This window comes from Pyricularia pennisetigena, chromosome 3, assembly GCF_004337985.1.
Source record: "Pyricularia pennisetigena strain Br36 chromosome 3, whole genome shotgun sequence".
NCBI lineage: Eukaryota > Fungi > Ascomycota > Sordariomycetes > Magnaporthales > Pyriculariaceae > Pyricularia > Pyricularia pennisetigena.
In genome coordinates this window covers 5,300,947-5,327,341 of record NC_043742.1, presented here as the reverse complement: position 1 = coordinate 5,327,341, position 26,395 = coordinate 5,300,947, and the positions used below count along the sequence as shown (strand labels likewise).

General features: G+C 50.9%; 6 protein-coding genes across 6 annotated transcripts; 5 read left to right on the top strand and 1 right to left on the bottom strand.

Moving 5' to 3' along the window:
- Positions 1 to 842: 842 nt before the first annotated feature.
- On the top strand, positions 843 to 1,385 carry PpBr36_03225 (uncharacterized protein; the record flags this gene model as incomplete). The annotated part of the gene is made up of 2 exons (XM_029890399.1): positions 843 to 990; positions 1,072 to 1,385. The coding sequence occupies 2 exons, from the start codon at positions 843 to 845 to the stop codon at positions 1,383 to 1,385; spliced, it is 462 nt and encodes a 153-aa protein (XP_029754038.1).
- A 3,921-nt stretch (positions 1,386 to 5,306) lies between these two features.
- PpBr36_03224 (uncharacterized protein) lies at positions 5,307 to 8,389 on the top strand (the record flags this gene model as incomplete). Its single annotated transcript, XM_029890398.1, has 6 exons — positions 5,307 to 5,353; positions 5,573 to 6,710; positions 6,782 to 7,540; positions 7,606 to 7,660; positions 7,747 to 8,020; positions 8,104 to 8,389. 6 exons carry the CDS (start codon positions 5,307 to 5,309, stop codon positions 8,387 to 8,389), a joined length of 2,559 nt encoding a protein of 852 aa, XP_029754039.1.
- A 1,598-nt stretch (positions 8,390 to 9,987) lies between these two features.
- PpBr36_03223 (uncharacterized protein) lies at positions 9,988 to 11,789 on the bottom strand (the record flags this gene model as incomplete). The annotated part of the gene is made up of 2 exons (XM_029890397.1): positions 9,988 to 11,364; positions 11,619 to 11,789. 2 exons carry the CDS (start codon positions 11,787 to 11,789, stop codon positions 9,988 to 9,990), a joined length of 1,548 nt encoding a protein of 515 aa, XP_029754032.1.
- A 506-nt stretch (positions 11,790 to 12,295) lies between these two features.
- PpBr36_03222 (uncharacterized protein) lies at positions 12,296 to 14,016 on the top strand (the record flags this gene model as incomplete). Its single annotated transcript, XM_029890396.1, has 3 exons — positions 12,296 to 12,305; positions 12,528 to 13,872; positions 13,941 to 14,016. 3 exons carry the CDS (start codon positions 12,296 to 12,298, stop codon positions 14,014 to 14,016), a joined length of 1,431 nt encoding a protein of 476 aa, XP_029754033.1.
- A 2,227-nt stretch (positions 14,017 to 16,243) lies between these two features.
- On the top strand, positions 16,244 to 21,909 carry PpBr36_03221 (uncharacterized protein; the record flags this gene model as incomplete). Its single annotated transcript, XM_029890395.1, has 6 exons — positions 16,244 to 16,314; positions 16,414 to 16,509; positions 16,679 to 19,046; positions 19,183 to 20,145; positions 20,267 to 20,544; positions 20,634 to 21,909. 6 exons carry the CDS (start codon positions 16,244 to 16,246, stop codon positions 21,907 to 21,909), a joined length of 5,052 nt encoding a protein of 1,683 aa, XP_029754034.1.
- Positions 21,910 to 23,098: 1,189 nt separating this feature from the next.
- On the top strand, positions 23,099 to 24,364 carry PpBr36_03220 (uncharacterized protein; the record flags this gene model as incomplete). Its single annotated transcript, XM_029890394.1, has 2 exons — positions 23,099 to 23,693; positions 23,790 to 24,364. The coding sequence occupies 2 exons, from the start codon at positions 23,099 to 23,101 to the stop codon at positions 24,362 to 24,364; spliced, it is 1,170 nt and encodes a 389-aa protein (XP_029754035.1).
- Positions 24,365 to 26,395: the final 2,031 nt, after the last annotated feature.

Below are 26,395 nucleotides of genomic sequence, written 5' to 3'. Positions count from 1 at the left end.
TCCTTGAAAGTGAGACCCTTAAATACCAAACTGTCGGTACCTTTGGAAAGTCAACTCTCACAGCTGCTATCCAGTATAAAATGTTGAGGAAAGCCTCGCCACCATAATCTGCCGTTGCTACCTATATTGGATACTTGACCCAAACGTCCTCGCATTGAGGCTTGCTCAACGCTACACCAAGATATCATTTTGGTAGAACACATTTTGCGTGCCATGAGACGCCTCAAGAACCGAGCCATCATTCTACATCGCGCATTGACTTTACCCTCCATAGTGCCGCAGTCTTGTTGTTCACTACCTGCTTGATATGTTGCAGTCTTACGTCCAAACCGTCGTTCACCATGCATCAACGGCTCTCATGGGTCTTTGTACGCCTTTTCGGAGACTTATTCGTTGCACAGAGAAGTTCTAAAATCGGTATTCCCAAAGAGGAGCACCTTTTTTACTAACTTGGCTCCTGCTCGTTGTCTTGTGGAAAAGCTGCCGGTACTCGCTAGTTTTGACAAATTCACAAATCATAAGCACCTTGATCTACGCTGTCGTTACCTGTAAGAAGATACCGAAGCCACAGAAAAGGGTTTCTCAAGCTCAAGAACAGGTATCGCACACCCCACAGCACAAGCTCCAAGAGTCTGTATACTTTCACGGTGTATTTGTTTTCTGAGCAGAGATTCTCAGACCGTCTGTGGCGTGCGCCTAGTACTGAGACTGTGAGAGAGATCGATATATAAAGTCAGGGGCCTGCCAAGTTGACGCAGCTGTGTACTGCAGCATCAAAGCATTGTTAAAATATCTATCAAAGCGCTTCCTAGTACTACGCACCTTACATTCTTTCAATGACAATGATCGGTATCAAGGCAACACTTCTGCTCCTCGCCACTTCTACCATTGGGGTGCAGGGGCAGACTTCAAGCAATGGCACCAGCCCAACGGGCTCTCACTGTGTACGAGGGGCTACCTACTGCGGCTATATCCTGCTCCATGATAAAGGTAAGTCTGGACGAATCAAATATACAGAAGAGCCCTAACCCGAGTGGTTGGTTGATGACCTGCTAAATCAATCTCAAACAGACTACACCAGCGACCAGATTGTGAAGGCCTACTGCCAGGGCAGGGGCAAGTGCGATTCCGAGGGAGTTCCTAAGGACAAAGACGCGTGGAAGCACACCCTCTTCGTCTGTCTCCCAGACGGGAAGATTCCAAAGCACAAACTCAACCGCCGCCATGGGAACTTTGACTGCACGGATTCTGTGGATACCCAGATCGTGCCTCTTGCGTACTGCAAGGCCCCCGAGGGTTCGTCTGGCTTGCCCGACGATGATATCTGCCTGAACCCCGAAGAGAACCGCATCGGGCGATGCTGGGAGCCTGGAAATCTGGACTAGATGATGCATCAGGCAGGACTGTGGGGGTCAGAAGCAAAGCAAGCCAATGCAGTTCAAAACGTGGGTTCTGTTCATAGACAGTATGCCTCTGCATGGACTTCTTGGGCTTGCCATTGCAGGTAAACATGGGGCGAGATAGTTGCAGCAATACTTGTGCACCTAGACTTTCTGAATCCCATCCTAGCGGCACAAAACACCACTATTTGAGGCTCTCGCGCACGAAACCACGATATTTACTTGAATTTATAACAACACAAATCCATGCCGAAGTTCTGAGGCTCTCTTTCCACTTTCGCTAAGATTTTCTCAACCCTTTTCCATACTTCGATGATCTTGTTGTTGCTCTCCTTGGTCGTGCCTACTCGCTCCAGAGCCGTCTTGGTTCGCTCGTGGCTAATCAAAGCGTCGAAATTGGCATAATACGCTTTTACGACGTTCCTGCCAGGAGCTTTCAGCATGCATTCCACTTGACGCAGTATAGAATCAGTGGAGCAAGCCCAGAAGGAAGCCGAGCGGTGGCGGCGGAGCTGCTGGCTAAGTCTCATGGTCGCCACCTTTTCTCCTTGGCCTCGTTCAAGCCCACAGAATCCCTCTCTATGACCTCCTGGCCGGGAATCAAGAAATCAACGGTGTTAGGGGTCTCCGGCATACTAGTCCGCTGCACCAATTTCCTTTGCTGCGCTTGTTCTGAGGATCTTCTTTGTTGGAGATCTGTAAGAATAGGTATTGTCTCTCATATTCTGGCCTGATGCTAAGCAGAACATCAAAGTGTCGCTCTTGACGGCGTCTCCGATTGCCCTCTCAATGTCTGCAACGTCGATTTTATCGGACTCCGCTCTCCTCGATCGTCCGGCTCATCAATATGACATCCAGGTTGCTTTACATGGCGCGTCTCACTGCCTGTAATGATCTGGTCAGTATTTGCACATTCATGTCAAATGTCACGTCACTTTCATGTTTTGCCCAAGTGGTGAGGACCTTGTTATCGGGTGGTACTATAGAAGACTTGTACTCAACTTTGAACATGACCTAGTCAGCTCTGTACTTCCCAGGCGTTGCTCAAAATTCACCATGGGACCTTCCACCAAGTGTCCCTTCCCACCTCGGTGGTTTATACTGCCAGCCTTCTGGACAGAGCCAGAGCTTCCGCACTCAGATCGCCTTTTGTGTTTCAATAGGTTTGCTTGAGATGCCTGTATGGAGAAAGCCGTTTGTTGCCTCTCAAATCCAGTGGAGTGGAGCATATTTTACCAGACTGCGAACGATTCTAGGCTGAGACTTGCCGTATAGGCCGTAGTCCACTGCTAGATGCGGCAGGAAAAGACCATATTTGTCTTGGGGGCACAACATCTGGGAGCTTGCTTTGCTAACTGTTAGGTCAACCAGCTCACCATTGATGCCCGCTGGCTTGAAGCGGCTCCTTCGTTCGAGTTTGTTCCGGATTGATTCAAGGAGGTAGTTACAGCCAAACTTGTACATCCACTTAGGAATTTGTCAAGTTCATTCCAGACTTTATCATGGCTTCGGCAACTTCGTGGTTCCGCAACGAGATGGCGCGCATCGAAGGCGTTTTTTTTTTCGCAATCTTTCTAGGCTAGAAGATCCGCTTCGAAATGGGCAGGACGAAGAACTAGGCCCTGCATTCCCCGGGCTAAAACCATCAGCCTCTCTTTCTCGGCCAGATAACGTAATAGAGTCTTGTTCTCTGGGATCGTTGCTTTACTTATAATCGACTTGTTGTTATGCATAAACGTCTAGAGCCTTTCTATCGCACCGAGACGAAAGTCACCAGCTTGAAGGTCCGGGATAACTTGCTCGAACCTCCTGTCTTCTGCTTCTACATCACCAACCTCGTCGCTGCTCGACTGGGTACCATGAGAATCCTAATTGATTCTGTGGCAACGGCCTCAGAATTTGTTCGTCGTTGCCGTTACTTCTCAAGCTCATGATGGCGTCTCGTACCGTTGACTTCTCAAATTTTCTGGACGAACCCAGTGATTTACACTAGAGGATGCCAACTGAGCTATTTAACGGCGCGAAAGTCATTGTGGTCCCTGGGGACGAAGTTGATGGATAATATGACCTCCCCTTGGATACAAGACCTGGATGAAGAAGGATCGGCGCGTACAAAACCAGAAACGACCCTATTAGACCCGCATAGTGCTCGAACATCACTGAGCGCAGAGGTGCGGTTGAAGTTTGATGCAATGGAGTTGACGTAATTCGTCGCTTCATGAGAAGGGCCAAGGTCGAGCTACCGTCGTCTATAAATTCAGGTTTATTTTATGAAAACATGGGCGTCGGGGTCGAGAGAGTGCATATACGCTCCCTGTTCTCGTCTCTGGGCGAGGATAAAGACCCCAAGGTTATCAAGATCGCCCTGAAAACAACGGCTCTCCTCTAACAACACAGGACCAAAATGAAATCTGCTCATTTTGACCTAAATATCCCCATCGGCCACTCGGGATATCTGGATTCCAGACAAAACGTGCGGGTCTCTCGCACCACCATTGACGCTACAACGGTGGTTGGAAGTGTCAACTTGGTAAAACGGCCTTATGGCCATCCTAATGGGACATCGTAAACCGTAATTGAGAACGCTTCATGAAGTGCCGGAATTCCCACCTTTCCTAAACAGCTATACTTCTTTAACTCTTTGACGACGGTGCATTCCGCAGTGCTTTTCGAATTAAAGCGAGGGTTAACTTCAAAACCTCCATCAAGTATCTGCTTGGTAGGAAACCAGAGGAAAATTCCCTAATACAGACTCTTCAATTCGCCCTAGCAATCATCTTTGCAACTACGCCAGCTCGGACCTGGAATCACTAGATTTGGATAAGTTTGGAGCGATCTAACTCCACCATCATGGTCTGCTGCCGCCAAGCAGGATCTTAACTGGGTCAGCTTTCCCGTCTTCACAGCCTGTCTGGATTTCTTGCTTTTGAGGTTGGCATACGACATCAATATGCCCGACAAAAAGAAAAGAAAAAAAAAACCAAATAGCAGGTACTGAACTATACGGTCAAGGCTAGAAGTCCGACGAAAAATATGAAACGGCCCAGTGCCAGGAATAGTCAACCGCTTAGCTCATCTTCCCAAGACCACGACAAGACTGAGTAGAACCTCGTTGACTATGCCAACTCAAATTCATCGCCCACTCCGCGGAGGACTGAGCAGGGTCATGCTGTGTTATTCTCTTTGTTACGCTCGCTCGTGTTACAATTCAACTCAGGTTGGAAAAACCAGATGAACGGTGATGTAAATGCCTTCTTGTGTTTGCTGCTTGTACACCAGCTATTTCGTAGACGATCATTACCTCTTTCTCTGGAGACAATCAATGTTATCTTCAATGTTGCATCTCATCAATATTTAGCTTTCTTTGGCGACAAATGACAGCGATACTTAGTTGTGATTAGGTAATGTATCTTTTCTTTTCTTTTTGTTGGGTAGACAAGTTGTTCGTTCGGATGATTTTGCAAAACACATGTCCCAAGCGTGTAATCAGAGTTTAAAGGGTGGCAAGGAGCAGAGGACAAGGTGGTTATCGCCACGACCTTGGTATAAGAATACATCGATCTAATCTTCATCTTTCCACCTTGCCATACACTGTACTGTACTACTGCTAGGTATATGGCTCTAGGTATATGACTCCGTATATCTTATGGATCTGAGCGCTAGCCGTGGTCCACTTGTCACGATGACCCCCACTAGCGGAGACAATTGCCGAAGAACCAGGGATCGGTTGCGACATGTGTTTGCACCAACATCACGCATCGAATCACCCTGAAAAAGTGATATGCCAAACTAAAAATTGAGTGGCCAAAAGAATACAGACTCGTAATTAGATTGCTTGAACAATAATCTGCGGAATTTTTTCTGTCCAAGCAACAACCGGTTCCAAAGGGTTGCTTGGCTTCCTAAATGCTTGACTGCTTACCCCTGAACCAAGATCTCACATTGCGGGGTAGGTACGGTGCAGCTCGGACTGGGTTTGTGACTGGCAGCTGAGCTTCGGCCAGAGGCTGACAGCGAGCGACCCATCAGCAAACTTTCAACCTCCCCTCCTACAACTATGCTGCAACATACCTAGCCTAGACCTAGCCCCATTTCAACCCAACGATTGCGTCCATCCAATCCTAAACCCCTCCGACAGTAACCTGAATCCTGGTCCAACTTACTTCTACCAGTACAGTAGTACCTAGGCAAGCCAGTGGAGATCAACCTACCGAAGCGATCCAACCCGCATTCCAAGCACGGACAGACCTGCTGCCATCTTTCACACTGGCGGCGCTTCGGGCACGGTTCTCTTTCCTCTTTCTCGCCTCCTTCTCCCTCTTCTTCCTCATAGCCCTCATGCTGGCGGTCCCACGAATCTCTCCTCGCATCTCGCTGTTCCTCTCGAACCTCCGAAACAATCCGCCGTACACTTTCGCAGCTCACAAGAGCAGCAGTCCAAGTTCCAGCTTCGCAACATCCTCCAGACCATCCCTAGCATCGACGGCTACGAGCCCCGCACGAACATATAAAGCAATTCTCGCTCATCCAACCAGCATGGCGATGGACAAGTACAAGTCGCCGCCCCAGGCGCCGCCCACCTTCACGGGCACCAAGGAGAGCATCGTGGGCGATGCCAAGGCCCTCTGTGACACAACCCGCCAGCTGCTGGACAAGTTGGTGGCCGAGATCCCCGCGGATGACAAGTCCAAGACGACCTTTGAGGCCGTCATGGAGCCACAGGCAGCCGATGAGAACCATAATGCACTGTCATCCAGGATTCTAGGCTTCTATCAGTACGTCAGTGGGGATGCCTCCCTCCGCGACGCCAGCACCGAGGCCGAGCGGATCATGGACGAATTCGGAATCGAATGTGGGATGCGTGAGGACGTTTACAAGCTCGTGGATGCCACCTTCAACTTCTACGGTGGCAAGGACGGCATCGCCAAGGCCACTGGCATTGATGGTGAGCAAGCGAGGATGCTCGAGAAGGACGTCAAGGGTTACATCAAGAACGGACTGGGTCTCCCGGCCGGCCCCAAGCGCGATCGCTTCAAGGAGATCAAGAAGCGTCTCAGCGAGCTGACCATCCAGTTCACCAAGAACCTCAACGAGGAGAACGGTGGAGTGTGGTTCTCACCTTCTGAGCTCGATGGTGTCCCCGAGGACACCATCTCGACGCTCGAGAAAGGCACTGGTGAGAACGAGGGCAAGCTGAAGGTCTCGTTCAAGTACCCTGAGCTATGGCCGACTCTCAAATACGCCAAGAACGCCGAGACAAGAAGGAAGATGTTTGTGGCGAACGAGAACAAGTGCGCATCAAACGTTGAGGTAGGTTTCTATTAACCCTTTGCACCGATCAACCTTTTATTACCTGGCAGTCATTTGCTAACTGAGCCCAGCTGTTCCGGGAGGTTATTATACTGCGAGATGAGGCTGCTCGTCTTATCGGATACCCCAACCACGCAACTGTCCGCATTGAGGACAAGATGGCCAAGACGCCCCAGACTGTGAAGAACTTCCTTAACGACCTTCGTACCCGCCTTGCTGATGGTGGTAAGAAGGAGATTGAACATCTCCTCGAGATCAAGAAGCAGGATTGCCAGTCACGCGGTGCCGAGTTTGACGGCAATTACTACCTTTGGGATCACAGATATTACGACAGGTTGATGATAATGCAGGAGTACGGCATTGATGGAAACAAGATTGCCGAGTACTTTCCCCTCAGCAACACAATCGCCGGCATGCTCAAGATCTTTGAGCACCTCTTTGGTCTCGTCTTTGTTGAGCTTACGCCCGAAGATCGTGCGCGCATCAGCCCTACTGGAAAGGCAGAGGACATCGCATGGCACGACGACGTCATCATTTTCAGCGTCTGGAACGATGCTTCAGAAGGTGACGATTTTGTTGGCTATCTGTACTTGGATCTACACCCCCGCCAGGGCAAGTACGGCCATGCTGCCAACTTCAACCTTCAGCCTGGCTTCCTCAAGGCCGACGGATCCCGCAGGTATCCCGCTACTGCACTTGTCTGCAACTTTTCTAAGCCGACGCCGACCAAGCCCAGTCTTTTGAAGCATGAGGAAGTGGTCACATTGTTCCATGAGCTCGGCCACGGTATTCATGACCTGACCGGCCGTACGCGTTACAGCCGTTTCCATGTGAGTCCTTGCACTACGCTTGTGGTTACTAAATTTATTCTAACTTGAGTGTTCTTCCTTTGTAGGGAACTTCAACGGTAAGGGACTTTGTTGAGGCCCCTAGCCAGCTGCTCGAGGAATGTAAGTGTCGCCATTGCATCCGGATTTTTTTTCCCCGTCCTAGCTATCCATCAACCACAAAGTATGCTGACGCCAGCTTTTCACAGGGTGCTGGACGCCTGAACAGCTCAAAGCGCTATCGTCGCATTACCAAACTGGAGAGCCGATCCCGGAGGATCTGACCAAGGCTCTAATCAAGACGAAGCACATCAACGGCGCACTGTTTAACCTCAGGCAGCTGCACTTTGGTATCTTTGACATGACGATTCACACTCCTGAGTCGCATGAAGAGCTGAAGAAGATGGATTTCTCTTCTGTGTACAACGACCTTCGGGCCGACATTAGCGGCATTAAAGGTCCAGAGGCACTGGATGAGCCGAGGTATGTTGCAGGACCTTTTCCTATACAGTTGCATTACTCTCTGATCTCCAAGGGCGCCTGTGCTAATTTGAATCTCCTACCAGCAACTGGGGCAACGGCCAAGCCTGCTTCGGTCATCTCATCGGTGGATATGATGCTGGCTACTACGGCTACCTCTCGTCGCTTGTGTACGCCACTGACATGTTCTTCAGCGTCTTCCGAAAGGACCCGATGGACGGTAAGGAGGGCAGGCGGTACCGCCACACAGTTCTGCAGAGAGGTGGATCGCAGGACGAGATGGAAACCCTCAAGCAATTCTTGGGTCGGGAGCCGAGCACCGAGGCCTTCTACCAGGAATTGGGCCTAGGTCAGAAGCAAGAGAAGCTCTAGAGGGAGGGAATGATTGAGGTGTCGAACTGGACCCCAGTCATTATGGGCAATCCAGGCGTTTGACTTTTACTGATTCAAAGAGTTGTATGCTGGCGTACGCGCCTTGTTTGACCCTGCCGCTTACTGTGTTTGTCCAGGCCTCGGTGAATGTGGCATGCCTGTACACGTACCAACGATTGTGGCTTGACTGGAGAGAAATTGAAAGCTCCTCACTTTCGCACTCATTGTTATATCACCTTGTAAAGTATAGCGAGGATCGGGTGTGAAGCGATTAGTGGGTTGTAGCAAGTTTAATTTCACAGACAATCTAGCCATCACATATAGGACCATGCCTACTGGAATATACGGAATTCCGTCCGCTCTTACCTAGTCAATCCAGTGAGAGCGCTTTTAGTATTGCCGTCCTGGCCATTACAGTTTATTGAGCCGCCGAGGCGTAAACGTGGACGAGCTTCTCAATACCATGCAAGTGTTGGAGCCCCAGCGGTCTGTTTCTTGATTGTGGCATTATGCCACTTGTATATAGTGGATGAACAATTTGATTATCCAATTACTTAGCCCGCAAGGCCACGAAGTCCTCGGGACATATGTCGTTTGCTTTGTGTCGGGGGTTATGTACCAAGTTATCCGGCTTGAAGAAAACCGTGACACCAGCTGCCGGATTGAACATCTCGCTACTATTCGGGTCCGGGGCTTCGTAAATTGTTGGTAAAAAAAAAAAAATAATGCAAACATCTCCAACAGATCAAAGGCCAAGCGATATGCGATTGAGATGATCCAACCAAGTGACGCTATGTCTGATGAAATTACAATGGGAACGAGGCAGTAAATAGTGCTTGCTTGTTTGTTGAGATCTCTGTCTCGCGGAACCTGCCGTGAACGTTGTTTTTCCATCCTTGGCAAGACCGGTTCCGAAGGGAGCAGAATTATCGTCAACGATTTGGATGTTTCTCACTTGGAATCGCTTGTTCTACTTCGGCTGGATTTGGGCCTTACCCAGCAGAGAGTTCATAACTAAAAAGTCTCCAGTCGACGACTACAATACCATTGAATTAACACTTGCCAGGGGTAGACCCTCCATACCCTCCATATCCTTGTCAGTTAAGAAAAACATTGATGAAAGGCGAACAAGAGGTTTGGCGGACAGTAAAAGATAACAAAACATCCGTTTTTGGACGCCGCGAATCTTAAACTGTTAATTTTGCTCCCAGTACCAATTTAATAAGAGCCAAGCATACATCTAGGTAGATAATCATTGGGGAAACTTCTGCAATGCATGTTTTTTTTTTTTTTTTTTTTTTTTTTTTTTTTTTTTTTTTTTTTTTTTTTTTTTTTTTTTTTTTTTTTTTTTTTTTCCGGCGAAAGGTATCGTCGGTGATGCACGAGGCAGTTCCTCTCTGCCGGTAACCCTGATGGCCGTCATGTTGCCTTGCAACTCATTGCAGAATATGTTTCGTTAGCAACTGTGCTGCTCCGGGCAATATTGATATTCCCCGCAGAAACTAGCGCCATATGTATCATCAAGAGTTGATGACGGGGACCTCATGGCTTTATTCATGGTATTTTATTCTATCTGTGTCTTTCATTACTGATTATCTTCAGCACGGAGAGCGACTTGGTGGACCTGCATTGGCGCCCTCTATTTTCTCAGCCGCATCGCCTCCTTTGCCCTCCAAATAGGAAGCAACAAACGCTCTTTTATTGGCAGACTTGACTGCCCGCTTATGGCGGTGGCCTCTGATGTGGACAAGCCACTTTTCCTCCGTAAGTACCGTGATGCGACAAACTTCACAGATCCTGTTGCATGGTGTCTCCTTCTGGTTGCTTGACGCGATGACACTGTCGAGAACCTTCCGGGCCGCCTCGGATACCTCTGCCGGCTCAGGCAGCGAGCGTCCGCCAAGATACTTATCCATGATGTCAAGGGCCTTGTCGACGACTTCAGGTGACCAACGCGTGACGTCGGTGCTGTCCATCAGGAACAGCTTGGGAAGCATATTTGCGTCTTGGATCAGGGGTAAGGTCTTGTAGGTTATCCAACGAACTTGACCCTTGGCATACCGCCTGGTTGCCTGCTTGATCAAATCCACCCCCGCGAGCTTCAGGGCTTCCAGCTCCTGCGCGTCGACACTTGTACCCTTGGCTTGTCTATGCAGGGCGTCTAGGTACGGTTCGATCTCGCTGAAGCCGATCGACTGCCAGATGCCCGTCGTCCGATCTATGGTGATGCCGTTCAGCGTCGACCGCTGCAGGTAGGCGTGCATCTGGCGCGTCTCCTCGATAAGGCCGTTGTCTAGCATTTTGTCCACACGGCGCTCGAGGCGTTCGTTGAGGACGCCGCGTTCTGAGTGCACCCAGAAGAAGATGGGCGCGTGGCTCTGCTGCGTCGATTGGTCGCCGTCGGAGGGCCGTCGCTGCTGCATCTTTGCCTTATTCTCCCTCTGCTCGGCGTAGATGTCGGATGCCCGTCGGCCGGTGGTCAGGCAGATCTCCAGGGACCGCATGATCTTGCGCCTGTCCTTGGGGTGTCGCCTGTCTGCCTCGAGAGGGTCGACCTCGCGCAGCCGCGCCATCAGCTCCTCGGTCGACGCCTCCTCGAGGGCAGGGTCGCGAGAAGCTGAGATGGCGGCGCCGTCTGCTGCAGGGCGGTCCTTCTCCCGGCCCTCGGACGGCGGGACGGCGACGAGGTTGTGGTCGAACAGCAGGCCATCCAGGTAGTAGTGCGTGCCGCCGACGAGGACGGGAAGGCGGCCCCTGCTGCGGATTTCGCGGATGATGCTACCGGCCTCCCTGCGGAAGTGGTGCACGTTCCACGTCGGTTCCTCGAGGCTTATCATACCGAGGAGGTGGTGGGGCACGCCGCGCTGCTCCTCCGGGGTGATCTTGTTGGTGATGATGGGCAGGCCCTCGTACATCTGCATGGCGTCGGCGTTGATGACCTCGCCATTGAAGCGGCGGGCGATTTCTACTGCCAGCTGAGGAGATGCATGGTATGGAATGTTAGTATATAGTCATTTTCATTCATTTAATTGTCTTGTTGACGCCTTGAAGTTTCAAGTGTGATTCTTTTTCTTTTCTTTTCTTTTTTTCTCTCTGTCTCTTTTTTTTTTTTTTTTTTTTTTTTTTTTTTTTTTTTTTTNNTTTTCTTCTTTCGACTAAAGCACGTATGCGACCGTTCAAGAGAAAGTGAATGGGGAAAACGTTGTAATATAAACCTCAAGATGCATACGTCGGATTTGCCCGTTCCTGTTGAGCCCATGACCACAACCAAGGGCTCAGGAGATGAAGGGGTTTGTTGAGAAGACATTTTTGAGGCATTGCGCCTGATAGTGATAATCGACAAAGAATTAGGCCTCAGACCGCAAAAAGGCCTAATACGGGGGAATAATCCTGCCCACATGCAACTGCTCCTCCCGTAAAAGGAACACGTTCAATTGATCTAAGTGATACTTCTACTCGGCAGGTACAAATGATTAGGCTGTGACTCCTCCTATGCGGGACGAATTGGTATTGGATGAAAGGTCCTTCTGCCTGCGTGACACAGTAGTAGGGTGGGCGCCCAGACATGGGCGTGCTAGCCAAGCCAGATAGCCTAGCCACAACCGCTCCATACAACAGGGTCCCTCCCACATTTCCAAGCCACTACCCCTTCTTCAGGAGAAAAGTGGGCCACGTGGCTAGCTATCCACTTAGCAAATTGAACACCTACACACTTTGGAATTTGGAGCCAGATCACCTACCAGCTTCCGTCGCCTCCCATCGTGTCGTTTGCGCCTTTCCTTTCTCTCCCAAAGTCAAAAGGCGACTCGTTTGCTACCTCGCCGGCCTCTTGATCGGGCTTCTCCATTTTCCTTTCTCCCACAAGACCCCCTTTTTAGATGACTGTTTGCATATAAGCCGCCCATCATGAGTTCTTGTAAGTTCAGCCTCCAGTGCGCGCAAACTCAATCGCAATGTGCCCGCCGTCGCGTAACCATTAGTTACCTTGCGGGCAAAGTCGCAAGACGATTACTCAAGAACAATGGTCACGACCGGGCGGGCAAGCATCTTTGTTGAACTGCTGCTTCCCATGACACCCTACCGTATCAATGGCTTTATTTACTTTCATAAATCATCTTCTGACTCCTGCGCACTACAGTACGGTTCCTTGACCTCGTCAAGCCCTTCGTGCCGTTCCTCCCCGAGGTTCAGCAACCCGAGACCAAGATCCCCTTCAACCAGAAGTTGATGTGGACAGGTCTCACCCTCTTGATCTTCTTGGTCATGAGCCAGATGCCCCTATACGGCATTGTGTCCTCGGACACCTCCGACCCCCTATATTGGCTGCGTATGATGATGGCGAGTAACAGAGGAACGCTGATGGAGCTTGGTATCACGCCCATCATCTCGTCTGGCATGGTTTTCCAGCTCCTCGCTGGCACCCACATGATCGATGTCAACCTCGACCTCAAGTCCGACCGCGAGCTGTACCAGACCGCCCAGAAGCTTTTCGCCTTCATCCTGTCTGCCGGCACTGCCACCGTCTACGTCTTCACTGGTCTCTACGGTCCCCCGTCCGAGCTCGGCGCCGGTATCGTCTTCCTCCTGATTCTCCAGCTGTTCATTGCCGGCATGATCGTCATTCTTCTGGATGAGCTTTTGCAGAAGGGATACGGCCTGGGTAGCGGTATTTCGCTGTTCATCGCCACCAACATCTGCGAGTCTATCATGTGGAAGGCCTTCTCGCCCACCAGCATCAACACTGGCCGTGGCCCCGAGTATGAGGGCGCCGTCATTGCTCTGTTCCACCTGCTCATGACATGGCCCAACAAGCAGCGTGCTCTGCAGGAGGCCTTCTACCGCCAGAACCTCCCCAACATCATGAACCTGCTGGCAACTCTGCTTGTGTTCTGTGCCGTCATCTACCTCCAGGGTCTTCGCGTTGAGATCCCCGTCAAGTCCTCGCGCCAGCGTGGTGCCCGTGGCTCGTACCCCGTCCGCCTGTTCTACACCTCGAACATGCCCATCATGTTGCAGAGTGCCCTTTCCTCCAACATCTTCATCATCTCGCAGATGCTTTACTCCCGCTTCCCCGAGAACCTCCTGGTCCGTCTCTTCGGCGTTTGGGAGGCCAAGGAGGGCAGCTCCCAGCTTTCGGCCATTTCGGGTCTTACCTACTACATGTCGCCTCCCATGAACTTTACCGAGGCTCTGATCGACCCTATCCACACGGCGCTCTACGTCGTCTACATGCTCACCGCCTGCGCTGTCTTCTCCAAGACTTGGATTGAGGTCTCGGGCTCCAGCCCTCGCGATGTAGCAAAGCAGCTCAAGGACCAGGGACTCGTCATGGCCGGTCACCGTGACCAGAGCATGTACAAGGAGCTCAAGCGCATCATTCCTACTGCTGCCGCTTTCGGTGGTGCCTGCATTGGTGCCCTGTCCGTCGCCAGTGATCTCATGGGTGCTTTGGGCTCGGGTACTGGCACCTTGCTTGCCGTCACGTAAGTTAACCGTTCTTGTCAAATCTTTTCGACGTCAAAATGAGAAATTTTGCTGACTTTTCATGTAGCATCATCTATGGCTACTTCGAGATCGCAGCCAAGGAGGGTGATCTTGCTGGTATGAAGGGCATGGTTATGGGCTGAGGTAGTCATGCACTCACTCTAGAGTTGAAATGACCATTTCAGATAAAGGACCATAATCTCTCTTTTTGTCGAGTTTAATCCATCTGTAATAATATTGCTGAGGTATTATACAGGGAGTTGAGGGTTCGCGAAATTCTTTTGGGAGGCGGCTTCATTGGGGGTAAAACAAAAAAGACTAACAACACGGGAAAAGGCCCTTTTGGTTGCAATTTCTGCAGGGGCCAAGCCGTTTATTGATGGAGTCCGGGCGTTTTTCTCCCACTGTTAAATATCCGAAAACAAAAAAAAAAAAAAACATCAATGAAAGCAAGCCTTGAATTTATGCCAACCCTCGTGATAGTCCGCGCGGATGTACCCGTCCCACAACGCATCAGAGATGAGATATGATCTGTTCTAAGGATGCAACGCTGATAGTTACTGCGTGAACATTGGATGTCACCACGTGGTAGTTAATATCTGATCTAATATCAATCTTCGTGGATAGGTCAGGCTCATAATGGTTCATAATGGTTCATTGCTTAGGTTATACTGTGATCTGCATAGAGTGAACCGTGTTCAGGCCGAAAGACTCATATGAGGTGGAGCCTAACTAATAAAAATGGTATAAAGTCTGGCGGGAGATTTAGTCATGTTCCGATTCCAAGAACAAAAAGCGGGCGCTACTCTGACCTTCTACTATGTAGTAGTATATCGATGCATCAGCACTGCTAAGTTACTGCCGTTGCTAGAAGCTTGTTTATCCATTCAAGTTTGTTTGCGTCCGGGATTTCACCTGACAACCCGCGGTCAATTGCACGAGGGGCATGTCACCGGGCTTACTTTTTACACGAACGCCCGAGGGCAATAACACGGGCCTGTAACCCTGCAAGCCCTTTTTTAGGTACTTGGAACACTGATGTGCGCGACATCCGCGCCATAGGTTCGTGCTATTATTCTACATATCTCTTCTATAGTAGACAATGAACAAATGGATGTTCTTGGGTCTTGGGTAGGACGGCAATGGTCCGCCACTTCACCCGCGCCCGCACTTTCCCTTATCAATAGACCGTAGTAGTAAACGTAAACGTGTTCAATCCACAGGTCGCAAGTGAGAGAATCCACTCCCAATCTTTCCTGTACTTTTACACAATTTTGTGGGTTAGCCAAGCGTACCAGAGCCGCAATCTTGGAGACGGATCGTCGCAACCTTACATCATACATGCATGGCCATTTCCCTGTGATACCGGCATGAAAAAGAGCTTGCTTACATCCCATTGTATGGGGAAGGTGGGTAGCAGCTGATAATCGCATTGCGCACTACACAGGAAAATGATGGTTTTCTTTCTTTCTTTTTTTTTTTTTTTTAACACTGGAGCCTGGTCTACCGTAGTATCCTGAAATGATGATACCAAAACCCGATATTTAATTTAAAAAACAGAGGGGTACGCCATCATTGTTACTGTATCAGTTTCCACTCCTTCCTCGCAGTGGATCTAAACTGACTTGGGCAAGTTGCCACCCTCTGACCCAGTCGGCGTCTTTTTTTATGTCATCGAGGCTCTCGACAAGGTCTAAGCGCTGTTTGGATGGAGTTATACTTTTTGGGCAATACGGCAACAGACAGCATGAATCATATCTAGTCTGCTTCAATCCGAGTAATATAGTAAGCACTCCGCGTTCATAATTCGAGGAATAGCAATTCCATTTCTTGGGAATCTGCTTTTGACCAGAAGCACATTTTATCCACAGAGCTATCGTCAAAAGAAGCGGCGTTGTCTCAGGAGCCAAGCGAGGAATAATTCCATACGCCGTGGCTTCAACGAACCTGACAGTCGAGATCCACAAGTCAGCACTTGCAACTGGGGCCAGCCCTTGCAGCTACAGGCACGGTATCATCTGCATGCCCAGGCTGCAAAGCACGCACTGGTCCACTATTGAAGCCTCGGAGCCAGGCCGAGCTCCGCCCGCTGAAAATTTCCAGTAACCGGCTCAACCAGTCAATTCGCTGCGATTGGGCGCCTTTGAGTTCCGAGCTAGTATATTCCTGCAGGTCAACAATCTTGCTCCCACAATCTGTGAACATTCTTTTAATACCAACTCGTCCTCAGCCTTTTTTTCTCTAGGCCCTCTATTAATTTTTGTCTCTTGCGAGGGGCCCGAAGAGCGACAACATCACAAAATCCTCCTCGAGAACAGCGCGCCCTACAGTCTGGATTGAGAGCGCGCTGCCGAGGAAGCGGGGCACAGGATGGGTGGCGTCGGAGAGTGCCAGTGGCCGGTATGGCAGGTCGATGATCTAACGCCATGTTTTCAGCATGAGTGAGTTTTGTTTTTCGCCCTTGCGACTAGGCTGAGGCCTAACTGGTCAATTCCGGTATTCACTTCAGCTGACATATGTTTCTTTTAACTGTGTCTCAGTTACCTGAGGATACTGCTCCCTGCAGTAGTCGTAGGGTTATCCGTCCTGAACCTTGGTTATCGAGGCGCCCGGCATGCGGCGACCCGGTCAAAAAGGTACGTCTCTTGCTCCGAGCTGACCGCCCCTTGCATCCAACACTTGACCGGAATTACATGGGGCACGAAACCCGGCTGAGCGTTGCTCTGTGAAACGCTCGACTCTGGGGTCTCTAAACCATTCCTCGTGTGTTTTGTGGATTTACCGGCTAACGAGCCCTCGGTCCAGCGCTTCGACACACGCCTATGCGCCAGTGTCCAGTGGTGACAATAGCCGCCCCGGCGCACATCGAACAGACATTTCCCCAGACGACGAGCCCATTGTTCAAGACGACGAGGACGACGATGAGGGCCTGGCGATCCGCGGCGGCCGATTAGCCCTCGTCAAGACGACGACAAAAGGCTCCATCGTGCAGGCAGACACACCGCCTGCTCAAACACTATCTATAGTGGTCGAGGAGCTCGCCATCGCAGGTTTGGTGGCAGTGTATGTGGTCGCTTTGCTGTCGCCCAAGGCCCACGAATCGTACACGCTCACCGGCACAATTATCGGCCTGACAACATGGGTTTACGTCCTTGTGCTCGCCACCCTACGACTATTCCTCGGCAACACACAATGGCGCGTCCCCTACCTCTGGAACCACACCGCCGCTATTTACAGCTGCCAGTGGCTGTTCTTGCTTGGCATTTTTCGCTCCGCCTTGATCCATCCGTCCTCCAAGTTGGCGCAAATCCTCGTCGTCGTCGAGTTCGCCCTGACGTCGCTGCTCTTCTTCATGTCCATCACGACGCGCAAGGGAAACAAGACCGTCTTGCTTGAGTGGGAGGATGGTATTCCGCCTGCTCGGGAGAACTTGGCGTCGCTTTTCTCGTCCTTCACCTTCTCATGGGTCGACCAGATCGTTTGGCAAGGCTACAAGGAGCCGTTCGAGATGAGCAAGGTCTGGAACCTACTGCCTAAGGACAAGGCAGCCACCGTCCTGTCTCATTACAGAAGGGTCAAGAAGACGACGAAACTATACTGGCACTTGCTGCGCTACTTCAAGACTGATCTGCTGGCACAAGCTGGATGGGCCGTGATCTCCGGTATGTTCACCTTTGCCCCGACGATGCTTCTCAAGGCAATTCTGGAGTACGTGGAACAACCAGAAAGCGCGCCCAGGAGCGTGGTTTGGCTTTACGTCATTCTACTCCCCGTTACCGACATAATCCGGTCCCTGGGTGACAACCGTGCGCTTTGGATCGGCCGGAAGATCTGCATCAATGTGCGTGCCATCCTGGTCGGTGAGATCTATGCCAAAGCCCTCAGGCGCAAGGCGGCTACCGGAAAGGATACTATTTTGGGATCCGACAAGAAGGAGGAGAAGAGCCAGGGCGGCTTCATAAGCAAGATCAAAAAGATGCTTTGTCTCGGCGGCACAGATGAGTCGGAAGATGGAGAAGATGGCGACAAGGGCAAGGAAGACTCGGCAGATGAACAGGCAAACCATGGAACGATTATCAACTTGATGTCAGTCGACAGCTTCAACGTCTCCGAGGTCACGTCCTACCTTCATTTCCTCTTCGCCTCGGCACCCACTCAGCTGCTGGTTTCCGTCGTCCTGCTTTACCAGGTTCTCGGGTTGAGCGCTATCCCTGGCTTCATTGTCATGGTCCTGCTTCTCCCTGTGAACATTGGCTTCGGCAGAGCTTTCAACAGCACGCAGAAGAAGATCATGGCCTGCAGCGACAAACGTATACACTCGACCAACGAAGTTCTGCAGAACATCCGCATCATCAAGTACTTTGCCTGGGAGCACAGGTTCGGCGAGAGTGTGGACGAGAAGAGAAAGGCGGAGCTCAAGGCACTCAGGGCGCGATACATGGTGTGGGCTTGCGCCGTTGCTGTGTGGAACACGGTGCCGATACTGATCACCTTCTTCTCCTTCCTGGTGTACACGACGATTGAGAAACGCCCCTTGCATCCCTCGATTGCATTCACGTCTATCTCGCTCTTCATGCTCCTGAGACACCCACTGGACCAGCTTGGCGACATGTTGGCCCACGTTCAGGAGGCTAAGGTATCGATTGACCGTATCGAGGAGTTCCTGAGCGAGGAGGAGACAGACAAATTTATTCAGCTTGGAGAGGACAATGTTAACGAAGAAGGAAATCGTATCATTGCCCTTAAGGATGCTGCTTTCATCTGGGGTGGCAAGGACGTCATTGAAGCTGATGGATCTCAGGCGTTCCGCCTCCTGGACATCGATACTGAGTTCATGATTGGCAAGCTCAATGTCATCACTGGCCCGACCGGTTCGGGCAAGACTTCGCTGCTGATGGCGCTTCTTGGCGAGATGACTCTCCTCAAGGGTCGCGTTTACCTGCCCGGAGGCCGGAGCCGTGAAGATGTTCGCCCTGACCCCGAGACCGGCCTTGCGGAAACTTGCGCGTACGTTGCTCAGCAGGCCTGGTTGGTTAATGCCAGCATCAAAGACAACATTCTGTTCTCGGCACGCTTTGATGAGAAGAGGTATCGGGATGTCATTGTTGCTTGTGCGCTGGAGCGCGACTTGGAAATTCTTGACAATGGTGATGAAACCTTGGTTGGCGAAAAGGTATGTTATCTCTTCTTATGCCTCTATTTCCTCTCCCATTCATCGCTTTTTTTTTTCTTTGTCGAATCCTGCTACGGTTGCACCAAGCTTTTAGCGTTATATATAACCTTACCTACTGACATCTTTGTGCAAATAGGGCATTACACTCTCCGGAGGCCAGAAGCAGCGCATATCCCTGGCTCGCGCCGTCTATTCCAACTCAAAGCACTTGCTCCTTGACGACTGTCTTAGTGCTGTAGACTCGCATACGGCCCAGTGGATTTTCAACAACTGCATCAGGGGCCCGTTGATGAAGGACCGAACCTGTATCATGGTCACACATAACATCCCGCTGTGCGTGCCGCACGCCGACTTTGTGGTCGTCATGGACAACGGAAGAATCACCCACCAGGGCCGAGCACTAGAGCTTATCACTTCGGGAGCGCTTGGCGAGGAGATTGCTCAGAAGGCCAAGTCAGACACTCCCAACATCTCCAGAATTCCTTCTCGTGTGCCGTCGAGCGTTGGTGAGGGTAGTGGTAACACACTCCTCGATACCGACGGCGACGATCACCTGTCCAAGCCCAAAGACACCAAGAAGCCGAAGAAGGCCGAAGCCCTGGAAGAAACAAAGGCTACAGGTGCTGTGAAATGGCCTGTTATGAAGCTATACCTGGCCTCCATGGGGTCTTGGTGGTTCTGGGTTGTTGCGGCCGGCATCTTCATGTCTCAGCAGGCCAGCGACGTTGCCTCTAACCTCTGGATCAAACAGTGGGCAAGCCAGTACACTACCGAGATATCCAGTATTCCCATCTCGACTAGCTCGCACACCTACGGCACTCAGTCGTTTGCCCCCAAGTACATGGTGCCTGTGCAAACCTATGTCAAGGATCAACTAGCCAGAAATGGCAACGCTACCGCTCTCGACATTGTTGTCAACTCCGAAGTCAATGCACAGTACTACCTCGTCATTCTTGCGATTATTGGTCTTGCGGGTTCTTTGACGGCATTCCTCCGTGATCTTTGGATCTTTTTCGGGTCGCTTACGGCCTCAGCCAAGATACATACGCGTTTGCTGGGTGCTGTCACTCGTGCCAAGTTCAGGTTCTTTGATGTCACGGTATGTTTTTTTTTTTTTTTTTTATATTTATCAGGAAAAACTCTTTTCGCATCTGCTTGGACAACATGCAGGTCTCCAGAATATCATGACCAGGTGCGCTAACTCGGAATCGCTGGTGTAGCCATTGGGCCAAATGATGAACAGGTTTTCAAAGGATATGGAAGCTGTCGACCAGGAGGTGGCGCCAATTGCCATTGGAATTTTGAGCTGCGCCCTGGGTATCACAGTGACCGTTGTGTTGATTGCCTCCATCACCCCCGGATTTCTCATCGCCGCCGTCTTTATCACAATGGCATACGTGTTGCTGGCCAAATTCTACCTGACTTCATCACGAGACCTGAAACGTCTTGAATCTGTGCAGCGTAGCCCACTGTTCCAACAGTTTGGCGAGACTTTAAGGTTAGTTCTTATGCCGTTTTCTACATAAGTGTCAAGAAAGCCAACAAGGCAGGCATCAGAGTAATCAGTGGCTAACAAGGTCATTCTAGCGGCGTCACCACCATCCGAGCTTATGGCGATGAGCGTCGATTCGTCAGAGACAACTTGACCCGCATCAACGGCCAGCTGCGACCCATGATTTACCTCTGGGCTACCAACAGATGGCTCGCCTTCCGTACGGATCTATTGGGTGATTTCGTATCCTTCTTCGCCGGTGTCTTTGTCATCCTTAGTATAGGAGTCATCGACGCAGGGTGGGCTGGTATTTCTTTGAGTTACGCCATCGGATTCGCCGAGAACATCTTGTGGCTGGTGCGCTTGTACTCGATCAACGAGCAGAATATGAACGCAGTCGAGCGTATCAAGGAGTACCTTGAGGTCGAGCAGGAGGCAGCACCCATCTGTGAAAACAACAGGCCGCCAAAGAACTGGCCAGCCCAAGGGTCAGTCGAGTTCATCAACTACACTACCAGTTACCGCAAGGAGCTGGACCCGGTCCTGCGCAACGTTACGTTCAAGATCTCCCCTCGAGAGAAGGTCGGTATTGTTGGACGAACGGGTGCTGGAAAAAGCTCTCTGGCGCTGGCCATCTTCAGGGCGCTTGAGGCTGACGAAGGTAAAATCCTGATCGACGGCATTGACATTGGGCTCATCGGCCTGCGCGACTTGCGCGAGGCTATTACTATCGTTCCCCAGGAGCCAACCCTCTTTACGGGTACCATCCGGTCCAATCTGGACCCATTTCATTTGTTTACCGACGAGCAGATTTACAAGTCACTGCAACGTGTGCAGCTTATCGGCCCCGACGAGACTATCCCTACCGCTAATGCCTCACCTGTCGTACCGGCTTCACCAACTACACCAGGAGGCGCGAGCAACAAGAACATTTTCCTCAATCTCTCATCTAAGGTCTCCGAGTCAGGATCAAATCTGTCGCAAGGCCAACGTCAGCTTCTTTGCCTGGCCCGCGCCCTGCTGAAGGAGCCTCGCGTTCTGGTCATGGACGAGGCTACGGCATCGATTGACTACGCTACCGACAGCAAGATCCAAGATACTATCCGCGAGATGAAGGATACGACCATCATCACCATTGCTCACCGCCTGCAGACGATTGCAGATTACGACAAGGTTTTGGTCTTGGACAAAGGAGAGGTTGTCGAGTATGCCCATCCGTGGGAGCTCATGCGCAAGGGCGAAGGGGGCAGTTTCAAGAGCATGTGTGACATGAGTGGCGATACGGAATTGCTTGCCAAGGCTGCGAAGAAGGCTTTCGACGCAAAGAAACTCATCGACGTGGATGACGAGGCTGCCGATGCAGCACCTTAGTACGGCTGCTCGGAGGACGCAGCAACCCAGGTTCTTACCGGGACAACATGTCCAGGAACCAGTAGTGGCTCTACGAGTCACTCCTCCCAGTCATGGACAAGCGACGGGAAGCCAAAGTCGAGCGCCGAAGTTACGAATAAGAGCTAGCAATCAGAATTGTCCTCTCACCCGGCGGTGCTCCCTTGATAATAAGGGCCCTAGCGCAACTTTGCTTACCTGTAAGGCTAGCCATTACGGTGATCGCGATACCGCGGACGCCATCCCTGAGGCGGGTATCGGCAACATGGACGAGGGCGACTTGGCGCCTGAGAGTATTGCAGTGCAGGTAGCAATTGGCTGGCTTGCAAGTTTATAGGAGTTGTTGATGTCATGACTGCTACTCAAACAAGGAGTAATGCAGAGCGGCAGAAAGGAGTTGTATTATTACTAGCGCATTAAAGTATGCTCGAATTTTTCTATGTCTCTCAATTAAAAGCAAATTATATATAAACTGTCTGAGCGGAGCGCTTTTTTTTTTTCTTTTTTTTTTTTTTTGGAGTTGGCTTTTCATGATTAGGCTTCAGCCAGCATTTTCTGTGGTTAGCTTTCAACAGTTAACTTTTTTTCCTCTCTATCAGGATATATAGCGATCGGTTTAGGCTGCAATACCGTTGTAGTAAATATTCCCCAGGAAAAGTAGAAGAAACAAGAAAAACAAGAAAAACAAGAAAAACAAGAAAAACAAAAGCAGTGCCTGTCAAGGTTGAGATGGGGCAAAAGGTTTTGAGAAGAGCAACGAACAATTTGTGTATGGAACACACACGTCTCAATCCTTGAGTTGTATAATTGTTTCAAACTACTCAAGTAAATTTAGGCCGGCTGTGGAATCCTTATGAATCCATACGGTATAGGATGGAGCATGTGAATGAGGCGAGTGAGTAATCAACCCATTCGCGAGCTTTGCTTGGAGAAGGTCTGTGTTGGAGAATGACGTTGGGGGCCAACAGGTAGAAACTACCCCACTACGGTTCTGTTCCGATACATTTTTCCTAGTCTAGCTACGAACGGCAATTGTCAACGACGAATATTAGGTATTAAAGCATAAATTTATCCGAAAATCGGTAATTTGTTGTTGTTTTCTTTGTTTCCGCCGCTTCCACTCCTCTTTGTCGAAATTCATTCTTCCTTACCCACAGATTCCCACCTCGTCATGGAAATCACAAACCCCCGCCGTATCCTGGCGATATCGCTAGAAAGCGAGGCGGAGCTGCTCAGCAGGTTCGTCAAGGACCTGACCGGCACCCACCCGACGCCGCTGCCGACAGCACCGCCGGAAGGAGGAGAAGAAGAAGAAGGCGGGGAAAGCAGCAGCAGCGGCAGCGGCCTGGCGGGCACGACGCACGCCCTGACGCTCAAGACGGCCTACTACAGCGCCGAGGTGCCCGTGTGGCTCGACACGCCGGCCGCGCCGGGCGAGTGGGCCGACACGTTCCTCAGCGCCGAGGCGAGGGAGGTCCTGAGCGTGCTGGGCGGGATCGCCATCGTCTTCTCGCTCAAGGGGGAAAAGGAGGTGGGTGGCGGCAAGGGGCGGCGGGAGCTCGTCGAGGCGGTGGGGAGGGTGGTGAGGGAGGGCCTGGGCGGCTGGGAGTGGGACGGAGTCGGGCTTGCTGTCGGCTTCGGCGAGGTCGGGCCTGATGCCGGTGACGTGCTCGGCGACTGGGAAGAGGCTTGTGGCGAGGCCGGGTTGGAGTTTGTGCATGCGAGGAGCGGTGGTGGGGGGGATAAAGGGAGGAATGAGTTTGGCGGTGAGTTTACGAGGGCAATGGATGGCCAGGACTTGATGAAACGGCCCCAACGGGTCGCGCGGGATGCCGACTAACACACACGATCACATACAACAGAAAAGACCGGCATTCCGCGAGTGCTGGAGGCGCTGCAGTCCAACGACTGGGCCCTCGATCTGGATGCGGATGGCCTGGGGCTGGGGGACGACGATGACGACGATGACGATTTTATGGGCCAGGAATCTTCGGACGAGTTTGGTGACTTTGAAAAGGCAGCAAGCGGTGCAGCCAAGAGGAGGAAGAGCACTGACCTGGACCCGGCGAGCCTGAGTTTCGGCTTTGACAAGGCCGACTTTGAGGGCCTCAAGCATGCCATCTGGAGTTCAGGGGTCGATACTGAGGCGGACGCCGAAGACAAAAGGATAGCGGACGAGGCTCCTTCGCTTCAGGAGTCGAGCCAGTCACAGAAAGACGCGACAGACAATTCAGGTTCATCATCGGGAGAAGGGCACAATGCAAAGGATCCCCAAAGCCTGGAGACAGAGGACGACATCGGGAAAGAGGACGTCGAGAAGGTCGAGGCCATGATGCGCAAGCTACTTGCGGTCCGAGAAATGGGTGCTAGTTTACCAGAGGAACAGAGGAAAAGATTGGCTGCCAGAGCTGTGGGCGAGGTCATGCGGGATCTTTGATTTTTTTTCCTGGACTGACTGACTAGGTATTTACCGATATACCACCAACATATATGCTTACTCGGTCCTCCGTACGAATTGGCTGGCCCTCACCAGGCATTATCTGGTTTACATGCTACGATGGGATATCTGCATAGTCAGATCATGTGCGCAAATTCACCACGATCAGGAAGCGGAGGGAAGCTTGTGTTTGAACGGTCTTGACTAGCCGGACCTATCGACCGTAAGCTTGCCTCTGTTGTGTTTGCCTCGAGATTTTGATGCCGGCTTGACCGGATGACGGGGATCGACCATAACCCATGTTTTTTTTTTTTTTTTTTTCTCTTTATATCTCCATCATCTGATGTCACTGCTTGATGCCGAAGCCCACCATCCCGGATCCTAGTAATCACAACAGGCGACTCAGGGCTTGGAAGATACAGTTGTTCTTTCTCGAATGTTATTGCATGGATATTCCTTCTAAAGAGGGAAAAAAACAAATACCGCGGACGGCATTACCGTACAAACAAACCCCGAAAACCACGCTGTTCAACCCCACATAGAAAAACATGGGGACAAACAAGGGATGCAGCTATAGACTGACTGGTGCACCTTGCGTCAAGCTCACGCAAACTTTTTTTTTTTTTTTTTTTCCTTCGTCTCTCACTCTCTCTTGCATTCCATCTTCCAACACATATGCCAGTCTCGGATTGAGGGGGAGCGTTATACAAGGCAACCCTGCTACACGGGCAAACAGAGAAGGACAACAAACGTCGCTATCCGCAAGGGACTAAAGTATGCACCAAGAAGAACAAGCAGGAACCTAGCAAGCTCCCCCATCCCCCTCCCGAAAGACGCCGTCACAAAGATGGCAAGCAAAGATTGCGAACCGGTCTTTGCGTGACGTGATGTGTACCGGCCCGATGGCAACTTTTTTTTTTCGAGTTTAGAGAACGGAACCACCTCCGACCGAGATTGGGCCTCTCGTCGTCTGGCTCGAGCGTCAAGTTCATACAAGTCGAGATGTGTGGCACCTCTTAGATCTAGAGCACGGGAGAAGAAACCAAAGCAAGAAATAAGGGGTGTGACGGGCAGACTAGAACCATTACGCCTCGAGGGATTCTGAATCTACTAGCCTTGAAAGGATAGGGAAAAAAAAAGGGTGCACGGCCGAGCTACTCCGTAGACACACATCAGATGAAAGGGGTGACAACGGGAAAGCTTAGCGCCCGATTGCAGTCAACAAAGTCAGCAGCAATGAACGCCATCGTTTTGGCTGATGATTGTATTTGTTACCGAGGGGGCCCAGACAGTACTGGGTTTGTTCGATTTACCTAGAGAGTGGGAACTTAAAAAAAAAAAAAAAAAAAAAAAAAATCAATATCTAATGCCCTCCCCCTAATTCCCCGACTTGAAGTTGGTTCTGTCTCTAGGCTTGAAGAAAACGGGCGGCCTCTTGGCCGGCCTGCGCGAATTGCTTCTGCGTCTCGTCAGAGAAGTTCTCCATAGCATCAGCCGAGCACCCCCCTGTCTGCATCGGGATTGGGGTTTGTCTGCCCAAAAGGGTACGCGAAAAGGTTTGCTGGGGTTTGGACACTACTACATTGACCAACCATTTAATTCCATGTCAACAGCGACGACGTTTGTTATGCCAACCCTTACCTTGTCTGTTTTTCTTTTTTATTCTTTTTTCCTCCTTGCTCCGATAACCGTTGCTGTCATATTGAATTGTCCAAGACCAACTCAAATTCCCTACTGAGTACGTAATTGTACTGTGTTGGTTTTCCCCAATTCCCCCTTGCCCTGGACTCTTCGCCTAGATTGGCGAACCAGGTATTGTGCAATTGACCAGTCACAATAGGAACCAGGACCAATGCGTTCCAAGGTCTCGAAACCGCCAGGCATCGGAAACTGGCATGAAGGAAAGAAAACTGCAAGGGACGCAATTAATACCAGCGGACCGGTGACGACGTCCCAAAGTGTGACAGTGACCCGTGCATGACGGACCTTTCGGTTGGAATCCCGCAATTGGATGCTTCTTCCTCCCTTCGC